Consider the following 14983-nt stretch of genomic DNA (forward strand, 5'->3'; position numbering starts at 1 on the left):
TAGAGCTGCGGCAGCAGGCAGAGCCGAAGCAGGCACCCGCAGCTGGGGCTACCCCATGTTTTGGCTTATACTGTGGCCCACTTGGCAGTCTTAAGGGGTCCAGAAGTTTCATCTTGATAGAGGCACCTTCTTTCTAGGTACACGGTGGTGGTGTCGGGTGGGAGGTCTCCCAGGCTGGAATGTGTTCTCTGAGCCAGTTCCCCCAAGAGGCTTTTGCAAGGCAAAGGGATCTACTTTCCTTCAGGGAGCTGGGAGCCATTGCCATTGCCACCAGATCCCACCCCCAAGGAGACAGTAGGAGGGGAGAGAGGAAATGACTAGAATAGGAAAGGGTTGGAAATGAAGCCAAGCTGAGGCTGGCCCCTGAACCTCGGGAGACACCCTAGCCAGCAGTGACATTCCTTCCCTGTGCTGTCTCTGGGGTAGGCCTGAAGAGACAGGCCTGAGCAGGGCCACTTGCCCCCAAAATACTTGTGTCCTGGCTGGGTGGGTGCCCTGAGCTTGGGCTGGAGGCAGGTCCAGCTCTGTAGAACAGCCACTCAGGTCAGCACCTGCTGGATCCAGCTGATCACGCGTGTGATGCGAGTGTAGACTCCAAAGAAGTTGGGTCGGCCGCAGCCCAGGCCCCAGCTAACCAATCCGGCCAGGAACCAGCGGCCACTGGGCTCCTTGCAAACCAGTGGGCCTCCAGAGTCACCCTAAAAGAGACGTGGAGAGACTTATCTGGCTCAGGGTGAGGGTCTCCTCTCAGTCTCCCCTGTGTGTCTCTAGGCCCAAGGTCTCAGGATAGCAAGAAGCAGAGCCAAAGACCTTCCGCGCCAAGGGTCTGCTGTGAGCCTCTGCAGCCATAAGCAGGCGCCTCAGCATCTGAAGGCCTCAGACTCCCCATCTGCAAAGTGGGAGCAGTCGTCTTTTCTTCATCCCACACCCCAGAGGTAGTTACCTGGCAGGCATCCTTCTTGCCCTTGCGGTAGCCAGCACAGAGCATGCGCGGGGTCACCTGGTAGCGATAGGCCTCATTGCACAGGTCCTGAGGGACCAGCTGTACATCCACTTTCTGCAGAGTACTGCTACCAGGACCTGCACAAGCAAAACTGAGTGGGAACCTGCTCCCCAGTGTGGTCATCCAGACCTCTCAGGGGCCCTTCCTACTTGCCCTGTCACTTGTGACTCCTCTGCATCACTTGTGACAGCAGACCCCCCCCACCCCCACCCCTTCATGCCTGGAAAGCCTGTTAGAGCATTCTCTTTCCTCATTCCTCTCAAGGGCTTTCAGGCTCAGGCAGACTCCCCCAGTTCTGTTGTGTCTACTGGGGGATGCCATCAAAGAGTACAGCCCTTCCCTGTACTTTTAACTCCTTAATGGCCCCTGCTGTTCAGCTCAACTCTTGTCCCAGCTCTTGTGAGATTGTATCCACCAGTCTAGTGCTGGGCTAGACATTGGGGTTTTGAAGCCTCTTTGGTTCTGAGGTGTAGGTGGAGAGGACTCCTCACTCAAGATTCCCCATGGTGGCCCTCAAGGTTCACCTGTCCTCCGAGGCCTTCCCCTAGCCACACTTGTCCTGGCCCCCCTCCAGTTGGCTGCTGGTCACATTCTCAGATCTTTCTATGTGACGCCTATGCCTTCACCACAGACACTTGGTTCCCTGCCATTCCAGCCTCGATGTAGATTCTTCCTGCCGCCATGCTGGACAGGTGTCTTCTACAAGCTGTTTCCTGTTCCTGTCTGTGGTATCTCATACCATTGTCTTCCTGCCCTGAGAATGTCTTCATCTTCATCCCCCTTGTAGGCCTCAGTGCTTGACACATTGTAGGTGCTCACATGTGTGTGTGTTGCTGAGCGAGTGGACATGCGAGCAACCCTTGCTTTGCCACTGCCATTCTGGCCATGTCACCTTTCTGAGGCTCAGAGTCCCCATCTTTAGGGTATCTCTGTCGAGATCAGGGGGTGGCCAGGTGGCGGAGCATTTGTCTCCGCACTCAAGAGTCCCTTCCTCAATCCCCAGCGCCACAACACACCTGCCCCCTACTTCAGGGTGGTCAGTCACCACGTGCCAAAGTCGCAGTCAAGACTACAGGTAAGCCAGCCACGCCTACCTTTGCAGAACTGAAAAGAAGCCTCTGGAGAGGGCAACTCCTATCAATTAAGGCCAGCAAGAAGCTGCAGTAGCAGAAACACTGGGCCCCAGAAGGAGGTCAGCCCGCAATCCACATCCCTGTGCAGCTATCTTGACTGGGTGGGTTTCAGTAACTAAGGGACTCAGCGTTAGTTTTCTCACCAACAAAATGGGGCCATAGTTCCCACCCCTAAGCCGAGTAGCTTATATGACATCTTCCCATCAATGCAGGCTACAGTAATGTAGAGCTACACCTGACCCCTCCACCCCCCCCCCCACTTCCCCGCAAGGTTTATACAGCCAAACTTCGGCATCTCTGCCCATCATTGAGCCCATACGCATGCCCCCTGCTTAAGATTTTCAGTGCCATACAAGGCAAAGGAGAGCCAGGTGGGTGGTAGGACCCACAGGCCGTGTTACAGACTTTTCTCAAGTCTAGTTCTGTGAAGCCGGAGGGCCTGGCCACCCTGACAACCCTCCTCCAAGACTGCCCCCTGGTGTCCCAGATCCTGCCACCTGCCCCTGCTCACCACCCTCGCGCAGGGCTCCCCAGCCTGTGATCCAGCAGTGCTGGCCTGGCTCGAAGAAGTGAGAGCTCGCAGGCAGGCAGATGGGGCGCACAGTGGCCGAGTACACCACAGGGTGGTCCAGCTGCAGCAGGGCCACGTCGTAGTCATGGCTGTCCTCCTCATGATATGGGTGCAGGAACAGGCGGTTCACCTTGAAGGACACCTCGCCCGGCCAGCGTGAGTTCTGCCGCATCTTGCCCAGGTACACAGTCCACAGCCTCGGGGAGGCCATGCTGGGTGGGAGGCAGGAGGAGGCGTCACAGCTGAGCTGCTTAATTTCCTGGGGTGGGGCAATAGCCAGCCTTCCCAGTGGGGTAGGAGATCCTGTCTCCCTCTACAGTCTTTCCTTCTCTCAAGTCCTTGCCTGATGTACAGTGCTGACTGAGCACATGCCTGGCCTCCACCCCCCACCCCCACCCCCCACTCCCGCAAGCCTTGTCTCTCCCTAGCTAAGCATGGCCTTTTCCAGGCCTCAGCCCTGTCATCTATGAAATGGGCACATTCTCTACTTCCATATTCGAAGGAGACTCCAATGAGACATGGAAGAAGAGCCCAGTGCTAGGCCTGCAGCAGTGTTTCCCTGTTTGTAGTCCATTTTGCAGACTCAGCAAGGTGGGTGGGTCGGGGTGAGGGGGCTTAGTGAAGAAATTGTCAGAGAGCTAAGTGCACCGTGTGCCTAGGGAAGACAAACAGGTCCCCAGAAAAGCCAATAGAGGTCGCAGGAGAGCCGGCTTCCATGGGAGGAGTCTGAGGGGTTTGGAGCTCAGATCTGGTTAGGACTGGAAGTGGGGGTTTCATCTCTCCAGGAAAAGAGGTTTGGGGTGCCAGTGAGATGTCCCCTGAGAGCTTCCCTAGGCCACTTCGCACCCCATCAGTGTTCCGATTTTGTTAAAGGTTATGGTGTCTGGGCAGCTTGGGCAGTTGTCTCGTCCTCTCTCTCCCTGACGTCCAGCATAGCGCCTGGCATGCAGGAGGCACACAGTTGTTGGATTCATGGAAGGAGTGAAGGATAGTTAAACATAAAGCAAGAGGAGGACACAGAATGGTTGAACAACCAGCCGAGTGACACATAGCATGTTTGCGTGTCCCGGCAGCCAGCCTGGGGCTCTTCTCTACCCTTTCCTTTGTCTGAGTACAGGCTGCACACACTGTACCTCACTGTGGCCTTCCCTGTGCCCACCTCCAGGCCCTGTGTTGTCCCCTCACCTGTCCTCCTGGAAGCAGTGGGCGGCTGTTATGACCCAGCGGTCAGCGATGAGAGCCCCTCCACAGATGTGTCGGCCCCGAATCTGGAGGCTGGCCTGCCATGGCCATTCACCCTCCGAGGACATGGCCCCGCCTACAATGCGGCTGGCGGGGCCCTGGAGGCCACAGTCTGGGGGTGGGAGAGGGCCAAGGGTGGACAGAGAAGAAGGAAGAGGGGAAGAAAGGCTAGTGAGAAATGGAGACAGAAAACAAAGGAAAGTAGTGGAGAGAGACAGGGAAAAGGAGAGATAGGCCAGGAAAAGGCTATAAAGACTGACAAGCACAGAACATTCATACCGTGGCATGCCCCCTCCTGCCTCCCCATGAGGGCCCGCCTGCCCCCCCCCCCCAAAGCCTGGTGCTCTTGCACAGCCACGGCTGGCAGGCTCACCGCAGTGTTGCTCATCTGAACCATCCCTGCAGTCCAACTGCCCGTCACACTCTGGGTTGGGCTTCTTCACACAGCTCCGGTCCTCACACTGGAAGGTGAATGTCCCACAGGGCACTCCTGGGATGGAGGGGACCGGGCAGGCCACCAAAGGTGGGTCTCTGAACCCCGAGGGAGCCTTCCAAAGTGAGACCCGGAAAAATGGCACCAGAAGAGGTGGGGGCGGGGGACTAAAGACAGGGTTTTCAGTCATCCAAAGGGTTCCCCAAACCTCCTCTAGGGTCTCCTCCCACCCCACATTTAGCCAGGCCCATTGACAGTGAGGCTGTGTTCCCTCTCAGACTAGATAGAACTGCTGACTTCAAACTCCCATCAGGCTCCTGAGGGTGAAGGCCTCTCCTTATCAGGCTAGAGACCCAAGAGCAAGGCCACCTTCCCCCCGGCAGTCAAAGCCCCCACTCTGCTCTTTACTGGAATGGACATTCCACCCGTACTGCGCATGCTCTCCTTGCTTCCTTCCCTCCAGTCTGTTTAAACCCAGCTCTCTGAATGGCCCAGCAAAAAGCATACTAAAGTCTCCCGTGCTCCCTGCCTTCCCACACCACTGTACATGGTGTCCCAAAGGCTTTTGGCCACCCATCGCCTCCTCTTATTACCTTGAGGGCAGGTACCACATCCCTGTTGTCTTATTTCTACCCGCTCACTGCACCTGACTCATCACTGGGTAGCCTACCAGTGTTGGTTGGTTTGTCAGCTGGACCAGTGGGTGGATGACTCGATGGGAGGGAACAATACAGAGAGATGGCTGCTAGGTCAGTAGATCGATGGAGGAACAGTGATTGTGTGAAACAGTAGACAGGAAGGGTGGATAATGAGTGAGTGGGTGGGTGGGTGATGGATAGACAGACAGACTTCCAAGCAGACAGCTGAACATGTTGGCATAGGCACAGTGGGTTTGATGGCATTTGGACAGAGAGACTTTTATAGCAGTAGGTGTTGCTTGACCCCATTTGATTTGCCTGGAGACCCTGGGCAAGGACCGCCTACCTTCTTGGCACTGCTCTTCGTCGCTGCCATTGAGACAGTCAGGCTGCCGGTCACAGACCCTAGGCAGTGAGATACACGTGCTGTCCTCTTGGCACTGGAATGTGGCTCTGCAGACTGTGGGCACAGAGGACCAGGTTGGGGCTTTACAGTGGCAGCAGATGCTCCCTGTATCAAGTGTTCACCATCACAGACCCTTCTCACTTCTGTTTTTTGGTTTTGTTTTGATTTGTTTGTTTTTGGTTTTTTGAGACAGGGTTTCTCTGTGTAGCCTTGGCTGTCCTAGACTCATTTTGTAGACTAGGCTGGCCTCAAACACACAGGCCTGCCTCTGCTTCCCATGTGCTGGAATTAAAGACGTGCACCACCACGCCCAGCCCCTTCTCACTTCTGAACAAAGCAATCCTGGAAAAGCCCCATTTCATTGGTGGGAACAGACATGAGTGATGTGTCCAAGGTCCCCAGACATCCAGGGCCAAATATGAAACATCTCTCCCTTGTTCTCTACTCTCAGATTGAGAATCAACAAGGCAGGTGCAGAGCATCACTACCCAGAAGCCTTGATCCTCTGATGCCTGGATGGTGGTTCTAGGGGCTGGAAGCTGGCATTTGCTCAGAATTGTTCCTGAGAGCCCTAGTCTGGGGACCACCTGCCTCAGGCTAGAGGGATGAGGGCCCACTCTATTCAAGGAGAGAGATTCCTACCCTGGATCCCAGTCACAGACAGTCTCAGCCCAACAGCCATCCCTGCCTGGTTCTGCCCTCCTCTCTTGGTTATCTTTCAGAAGACTGGCCAGGACAGATAACTGATATATTTGCCTATGATGGAGAGAGAAATCTCAGCTGAGGGTCACAGCTTGTCCCAGCCACTGCCTCAGGTGGTAGTGGGGGAGGGAGGTTGGCTCTAGGGAAGCCACTTTTCCATGCTGACTCCATCTTGTCGTTCTGACACAGTGCAAGAGCCCTGGGTTCCTGGGTGCTCATAAGGGACCATACAGGGCAAGGGGGAGTAGTCTTAAATCAGTGCAGGGAGAGAGGAGGGAAGATGGCTGGCTGCTCACCACAGTTTCTCTCATCCAGGCCATTGGGGCAGTCCTTGATCCCATCACAGGCAGGGACACACAGTCCATTCACAGAGCAGAGGAACTCTCCAGGGCAGGCTGGGGACCCACAGGAGGCCGTGGAAGCAGAAGGGCACCGTTAGGATACATGGCATGAAATGTATGCACCTGTATCCTTACATACACATGATCAGGTGCCCACATACCTGCTCCAGTGCTTGTGTCCATGGCCTGTGCAAAACCACATCCAGTCAACACACACACAGGGATACATGTAGCCACCTGCCCAGCGCACTACTCACATGTGTGCACACACTCACGTGCACACATACATGCACACATGCACAGCACCCTCACTGTGGCCTAGCCCTATAAAATGTCTGTGTACATGTAGGGACAGCAAAGGGATAGGATGAGTGCACACACACACACACACATGCTGTACTCACGGTCTGACTGGTTGTACAAGCTGTAGTACACTTGCACACCTGGGCCTGTCAGAGAAATCTGGGAGGTGAAGTTGATGGTGACACCGGCGGAGGCCACCATGGGGATCCTCTCAGCGTATGGCTGCAGGGTGCGGAAGCCACACAGCCTAGGAGTGACCAGAGATGGCTCAGATGCAGGGTTTCCCAGCCAAGGAAACTAACAGCCTCAGTCCATAGACACCAACGGGGTTAAAGAACAGGCAACCGGAAGCGATGGCACCGCCCCCCCCCCTCCCGCTATCTTGATTTCTCCTATGGGTGGCTGCTCAGTCACCTTCTAGAACGGAGCTTGTTTATGTCTTCCCTCTGCTCAAAAGCCTGCAGTGGCTCCCCATTGCCTGGGGGGTAAAATCAGTACAGATTCTAGCCCCAGTCACCCATGGGCTCTGAGATTCTGGCAAGGCAAGAACCTGCTTTGAGTCTTACTTTCCCTCCTTGTTCCATAAGGGGGGGGGGGCGGAGATCATTTCTGCCAACTTTGCATCTACAAAAAAGCTTCCATGTGTCTGCAGAGGCAGGGGACCTCAGCCTGTCAACCGCCTGTAGATTGCTGTCCCTCATCCCACACCAAGCACAGGAGCATGGCTTTCTTGTCTACAGATAGCTGGCCGGCGACCAACCAGGCAGGCACACTCAGCCCATGGACAGAGACGACTGAAAAGCTGTGCAGGCCCCTCCAACTTAGTTCACTGCAGGGGAAGCCCTGGAGACCTAGCCCTACCCCAAACCCCTGATGCTCACCGTCAGGATTCTAGCAAGACTCTGGCTTCAAGTGCAGTTCAGAGAGAGAGACCCCTTGAAGCCTAAAAGTCACCTTTATAGTGACACTTTAATGCCATTTGATCCTCCCTCCCTCCCTCTCTCACAGCAACAAAGCAGAATTTTCCAGATAGGTGGCTGGTACCCCATAAGTGATGGCAGATGGGGGTGTGTGAGGGTGCCAGGCCTGGACTATTAAGCCAGTTAATAAAGAATCTACAAGTGAGCTGGGTATGGTGGGGCACGCCATTAATCCCAGCACTCAGGAGGCAGAGGCTGGTGGATCGCTGTGCCTTTGAGGCCAGCCTGGTCTACAAAGTGAGTCCAGGACAGCCAGGGCTAACACAGAGAAACCCTGTCTCGAAAAACAAAACAAAAACAAACAACAAAAAAGAATCTGCAAACTATTTGAATGGTTGATAATTGTGTCACTAGATGTTGGGGTAATCCATTGTTTCAAGGCAAATTAAGGAGTCCTGAAAAGGAGTTGTTTTTAAGAGCCCCTTATCCTCACAGCCTAGCTACCTGTCATAGAAAGGATCGCCACCAGGGGGTGTGCAGAGCAAGCCTGGCCTTTATCCCCACTCCTCCTGCCTCTTTTTTACAGGCTAAGGAAACACAGGTTCTTGTGGATAAAAAGATAGAATCCTGGATTGTTATCCTCAGAGGATGGCCCCAGGAAGTGGACAGGGCTATGGGAAAAGTGATGTTTGTTTGCTTGCTTGTTTGTTTGTTTGTTTGTTTGTTTGTTTCAAGACAGGGTTTCTCTGTGTAACAGCCCTGCTGTCCTGGACACACCTTGTAGACCAGGCTGGCCTTGAACTCACAGAGATCCACCTGACTCTGCCTCCCAAGTGCTGGGTCTAAAGGCATGCGACACCACACCGGGTGGAAAAAGTGATTTTAAAAAATATATTATTTACATTAAAGCATGCATTTAAAAGAAATCATGGTAGCTTCCCCTGAGACATTCCCAGACACCCTTCTGGACACCAGCAATCCCAAGCAGTGCCACAGACTACCTGTACTGTGCTCTGCCTATACATATATGTCAGTGTTAAGTCTCTTTGTAAATCAGGCTCTAAAAGAGACCAAGTAGCTAATGAAACAGATTCACTTCTGGAATTTTCCATTTAAGTATTTTTCCGGTCACAGATTACCGCAAGTAACTGAGAGGAACTGATGAAACACACATTTATGAGCTTCTCAGGTTTAACTCCTGACATGGGCATTTAACCTGTGTCAGCAAGGGTGCTGGTCTGTGGGTAGCAAAGTAGAGAGAGAGGCGTCAGAGCCCAGCCGCCGTTGATAGAGACAAGCACCACCAGGGGGCACCCTGGGGCAAGCACAGCCCTTTTCAAGATAAGGGAAACCTGATTGTTTCATTGAGAATTATATATATATATACATATATATATGTATATATATATATACACTCATGTTATAGTTATGATAACTTACAGTTATCATGAGCTGCTACCCTAGGAAGGGCCCCAGGAAGCAGACAGGGCAGCCGGGAGCATCCTGGAGCAAATTTAAGATTCACTCGTGTGGGCCCTGTGTGGTCCTCTGAGCTTCTGGACTTCCACTCCTCCTCTCCACCAGACCCTCTCACCTCAGAAGCTAAATGCTGGAGTCAGAAGGTACTGGGGCACCCTGTGGCCTGCCTTGCTCCAGTGAGTTTGGAGAGAATCTTTCCCTCAGGCCTCATCCAGATGCTAAGTGAGTAACTGTCAACCTGGCACATCAGCAGCTCCCCACAGAGGAGTTGAAGAGATGCTGGGTGGATGGGCAGAAGCACGGTGGGAGAGAAGGAGTGGGGAAGGGCCAGGCCTCACATCCTACATGCCTTTTCCTAAGGACAAGGTGAAGGGAGGAGGGCAGAAAAGACAGCACTGAGGAAGGGACAGTGCCAGAGCATTCGCCTAGTCCTGTAGAGCTGAGTTTATCTTAACGTTGCCACCTGATAAGCTGTGTGACCTTGGAGGCAGGCCTCCAGACCTCAGCAAACTTCAGGGCCTCAGTATGTGCCGTGGCAGCACTGTAGTTAGGTGAGAACCATCCGCTGCCCCTCACCTCTTTGCAGACATTTCAGAGAGGACCTGGGGAAAGTGGCACCTGACACAAGGTGGCTGCAGGTGGCACTGGCCACAGGGCCTTGGGGAAACAGAGGGACCACCTAGAGCAAGGCCAAGCCACAGAGGGCTGCCATGGGCCTCTGGAACCTGTCTTTCTGCCTTATCTCAGGGCTGGAAGCTAAGGGAAAGAGTCAGGCCAGACACAGGAGAGTGATGTCACAGGAGAGGAAATGAGGGCAGGTTCCTGGAACGGGGGAAGCTAACGCTGTGGTAGCGCCCAGTGAGGAGGTTCTGGGAAACCCAGCAGCCAGCAGTCAGATCTTACAAAGACAAGAGTCTCAACTATTTGCAGGCCACTGGAGGGCAAGAGGACCCTGCTGGGCCATAAGGACAGCAGGAAGAACCAGAGAGAAAAGAAGGAGGGCGGCATAGGGGCTAAGGATGCCCAACCAGTGGAGGGGCCCCCTTGTCACTAGACTGGTACCTCTCCCCTGTACCCCTCAATGGCTGGACCAAAGGACCTTGTCTCTCTCTCTCTCTCTCCCCTCCCTCCTCCATCTCTCAAACCCCAGCAAATTTTCCAAGACACGCTCTTCAGAGAATTTCCCAGCCGTGATGTATCTTTATCAGCCCACAGTAACCAGAGACAGGGCCCCAGACTTCTGTTGTGTCGCTCCTTCCCATCATACCTTGCCTTTCATTAGGTATTGCATGGGACAAGGAAATGGTTCCCCACTGCGGGACCCTGAATCCCAAATGAAGGGCTGTGATGAGGCAGAATTAACCAGCTGCTCTCGGAGGAACAGGTGAGAGCCACAGGCAGGTGTCCTGGCTGGGATTAGTTCTACCAAGAAATGACAGCTACTCAGGCTGCTTGGAGCCTTTGAGGGGAAACCACCTAAGTAAGCATTCTTGAATGCCTACGTGGACAGACACAGCTGGGCAGTCATGCCCCGGGGCTCCCCCGAGCTCAGTGATGATGTCACAAGCTACAGGGGCTTCTAGCAAATGACTCAGTCCCTGTGCCTCAGGTCCCCACCGCCATGAGGCTTCCGGCAAGTCACAGCTCCAAAGTATTATGCTAACAGCGTTTGGAGGAAGGACACTTTCAGGAAGTGATTGAGTCAGGGGCTGCAGTTGGCAAAGGCATTAATCTACCCAAGACTTATCGGATAAAGGAATAGGAGCATTCAAGGTGGTCTCAACTGGCCCTGTCATGCAAGCCAGTTTGGCTCAGCATCATCACCTGACACCTTCTGCCATGTTGTGACCCAGCAGAAAGCCAGAGTCTGATGCCGTGCTCTTAGACTTCCAGCCTTCGTGACCATGAGCTAAGCAACCCCCTATTCTTTATAAACTACCCTGCCTTGGGGATTTTGTTATAGCCACAGAAACAAGTGGGGACATGATTTGAATATGACTTCCTTGCTAGACTGTGGGAAGCACATACTCCGTTTCCATGGCTGCCTGGCACCGAGTGAGAGCCAGTCAGCAATTGCGGTTGGTGCACTCTCCACCCACCACCATGTTTTAGTCTTAAGCAGAAGGGAAGGGCCTGGTCTCTTTCATGCTCTTTGTTTTGTTCGTTTCTTTCTGTGGTAGAAAGGCACTTCAGTTTGCCACAGCAGGTCTGTGGAGATCCAAGAATGACTTTTGGGAGTCAGGTTTCTCCTTCCACCATGTTGGTTCCAGGGATTGAACTCAGGTCCTCTGACTTGGCAGCAAGTGCCTTTACCCGCTGAGCCATCTTGCAGGCCCATGCACTTTTTTGTTTCTTTCTTTCTTTCTTATGACTGGGGTGGAGCCCAGAAATTGCTAGGCTATATACTAGGTGAGCACGTCATCCTCAGAGCCCATCCAAGCCTCAGTATACTGAGATGAGTTCCTGAGGCTGGGAGAGGTTAAGTCTTGTCCAAGAAGGAAGCAAAGAAACCAGAGTTTGTGACTATTGGGAGGGGCCTTACTGTGCCCCATCTGGGTTTCCCCAGGGAAGCTGGTGTTTATGCTGGACACTGAGCTCAGGTGCTCACAGCACTTGGTACAGGGCCAGCCTAAACTAATGGGATAGCCATGGGCACAGGCTGCAAGAAGGTGCCAGACCCAAGGCTATTCCCACTCCCTCTGGCCTCTCAGAGATAGTGGCTTCACTCAGGGAGGGGTCATGGCTGAAAACACGGCACCTTCATTCACAGAACCCAGTCACAGGCCATTTTCAGGGTTACCTGGGCTCTGATGTGAAAACAAGAGACCAGCTACTCTCAGTGCAGGCAGGTGGCCAAAGGAGCTCTCTGAAGGAAAAGGGAATCTATGACAGCACCCTTCTCCATGCAGATACCTTCTGTTCCCTAGATATCACAGGCATATGTCACACAAGTGAGTGGGCCTGTCACCCCAACAGCATGGGCCCATATCACACTGTGGTCATTTTAACCCCACCCCTACCACACCCCCACTTTGTCACTGTCCCTGATGAATTGGAAAAAGTAAGCATTGTCACTCCCTGCCATCCTCTATCTAGAATAAGATCAACCAATGGGTAAATGGGGCCTAGCAGTGTCCTCAGTGGCTGGCCCAAGGGGACTGTCCATCCATATCTTCCTGGCCAGCTCCCCAACCTCCCATATGTCTCACTTTACAGCTCCCTCTATCCCCTGCGAACTCATAAAAGGATATGCTTAGCTAGTAACTTTCTTGCAAGGAGGCCAAGTGGCCACTGCAGGGAACACACGTGCACAGGGCAACCCTGAGAACTGCTGCCCTATGGAAGCCAACAGCACCAACATCCTCTAGCTGTAGGGGAGTGAGATAAATGTGAGCAGTACCTCCATGTGCTCTCAAGGGCCCTGGGCCTTGTCCCCACTGTTGGTGGAACCATGTTGGGGAACCTCTGTCCCATCCCTACAGTTGGTAGAGTCATGATGGTGTGTCCTACACCCTACCCCACAATTGGTGAGGTCATCGTAAGGTGCCGGATATATGGTTACAGAAGCCAAGGCAGCTCCACTGTTACCCACCTGGGATGGACAGGATGATGAGATGTGCATCTCAGGCCTACTGTGGGGGACGGGGCATCTGGAGAATGGAGGGGGGCTGGAGTGGGAGTGGTCAGGACAGTGGGAATAGTCACAGCAGACTTTGCCAGCTTCAGCCTCTACTACCTCCTAGGCTGGGGTAGGAGGGCTTGGGGTCCCTGTGAGGGATTGGGGGGCAGGGGAGCTACCTCCTGTTCTGGATCATCCACTGGCCTTGAGTACATAGTAGGTTGTACTTCTGCCTCCTCAGTGCATAGGCATCAAACCAGAGTGCCAAGCCATAGTCTAGAGAGGGTACCTGGGAAGGGAGGACAGGTAAGCATGTGTCACATAAGGTACTGTCAAGCTGGGGTACCTACCTCCTCAGAGAAGCAAGCGACAGTCCCCACCCTCCCGCATTGTACTTAGCCTATGAGCCTGTTGGCGGTGCAGGATGTTGCCCCCTTCCCTCCCAGGTGCTGAAGCCCTATGAATTGCTCTGGGCAGAGGACAGGCTGCAGGTGGGGTAGAACTCACAGTGAGATGCCAGGAGCAGTGGGTACTGGGTGAGTAGTAACTGGGGTAGTAGGGTGTGCGGAGGAAGCCCTGTGGGTCCAGCCGGCCCTCCAGTGTCAGGTTCACCTGGCAGTCTGAATCCAAGAAACGCTATCAGGTTAGGTCCTTTGGCCCTCCCCCACTTTGCCTCACTGCACCCCACTGTAACCGGACTTTTGGCTACTTTGTTGAGTTCTTTTTCCTACCTCCCGACACCATCCCTATCCCTTCCAACCACCCAGTACAAGGTTAGAGGGGAAAGGGGCTGTCAATATCATTAGACTACTTCCTGCTGATTAGGGGCATTGAGTTCCTTGGGGTGGGTTTGATCTCCAACCAGCAGTCCAGCAAACAGCAACCGGCAGCAGGAGCAAACAGCAACCACCACCAGCAGCAGCAGGGGCCCTTCTCTCGGGCTCGAGCATTTATGTATTATCTGAAGAGTCCCCAGAATTCCAAACATAAACTATCCTCAGCTGGCAAAATCATGCCCCTGCTAGAGCATGAGGCAAATCATAGTCAGCTGCTGTAGACAATCTGAAGCAACCCCATGTCCCACACCTGGGATTAAACAAAAACATGTTCCCAACATACCTGTTGTTTTTTTTAAGAAACCAAAATTTTTGCTACACACATACAATACACACACCATACACATAAACCACACACACACGCACACGCACACACACCACACACTAACTGACTGATGAGTTTTAGTGAGAGAAGAGAGGCTTGGCCGAGTTACTCAGGAAAGACTCAGGGATTGGAAGCGGCAATGTAGTGACCTTGGGTTCCCAAGTCACCTCTTCTTAGAGCCCAGAGCCCCAATTCCTTCCTTGGTTTTTCCTGTAGACTATGGTGCCGGAGAACCCAAGAGAAGGCCAGCTGTCACACCCTGCAGGGCCAGCTGGAGATATGGGCCACTGGGGGAAAGGCCGGGGATGATCCAGGAGACTAAGAAGGAACAATCACACAGGCAGGGAAACGCAGCAAGAGTCCCTAACGAGACCCCTAACCCTAGCTTAGGCAGGGTCCTCAAGTTTAGTTCTGACAACCCAGAGGACAGCCAGAGGGGGTGGGGGGGGGAAGTAGGACAGGAAGTGGGAGGCAGAAAGAGTGTGGGTAAGGCTAGAAAAGAGCCAAGGGAGGTCTTCTGAAGGTTTCCTGCCAGGCCGCCTTTGCTGGGGCCTGCCAGGACCACGTCCCTACAATTTTTTTTTTGAACATTTATTTATTATGTATACAGTGTTCTACCTGCATATACTCCTGCACAACAGAAGAGGGCATCAGATCACATTATAGATGGCTATGCCACCATGTGGTTGCTGGGAATTGAACTCAGGACCTTTGGGAGAGCAGCCAGTGCTCTTAACCTCTGAGCCATCTCTCCAGCCCAAATTTTTATTTTTTCTTTCTTTCTTTCTTTTTTTCGAGACAGGGTTTCTCTGTGTAGCCTTGACTGTCCTGGACTCACTTTGTAGACCAGGCTAGCCTTGAACTCACAGAGATCCACCTACCACTGCCTCCCAAGTGCTGGGATTAAAGGCGTGCGCCATGACTGCCCAGTCCCTACAATTTTAAACTTGCTAAAAGCTGGGTTGGTCCAGGGAGGGATGTGAAGGAGAAAAGGGGAGAGAGGTAAGAGAGGAGAGGAGGGGGTAGGTGGGG

The 14983-nt window shown here is 53.4% G+C and overlaps 1 protein-coding gene across 1 annotated transcript in view; it reads right to left on the reverse strand.

Annotated features, from left to right (window-relative positions):
- Nucleotides 1–287: 287 nt before the first annotated feature.
- The window catches only part of Tmprss6 (transmembrane serine protease 6), a 31296-nt gene continuing 16600 nt past the window's right edge, over nucleotides 288–14983 (reverse strand). The window contains 10 exon segments of the mRNA XM_051159921.1: nucleotides 288–698; nucleotides 944–1080; nucleotides 2648–2919; nucleotides 3893–4061; nucleotides 4323–4439; nucleotides 5367–5480; nucleotides 6425–6523; nucleotides 6874–7019; nucleotides 12970–13079; nucleotides 13298–13410. Coding sequence (XP_051015878.1) covers nucleotides 540–698; nucleotides 944–1080; nucleotides 2648–2919; nucleotides 3893–4061; nucleotides 4323–4439; nucleotides 5367–5480; nucleotides 6425–6523; nucleotides 6874–7019; nucleotides 12970–13079; nucleotides 13298–13410 — 1436 coding nt within the window. The 3' untranslated portion in view covers nucleotides 288–539.

Source organism: Acomys russatus, chromosome 17, assembly GCF_903995435.1.
Source record: "Acomys russatus chromosome 17, mAcoRus1.1, whole genome shotgun sequence".
NCBI classification, from domain to species: Eukaryota; Metazoa; Chordata; class Mammalia; order Rodentia; family Muridae; genus Acomys; species Acomys russatus.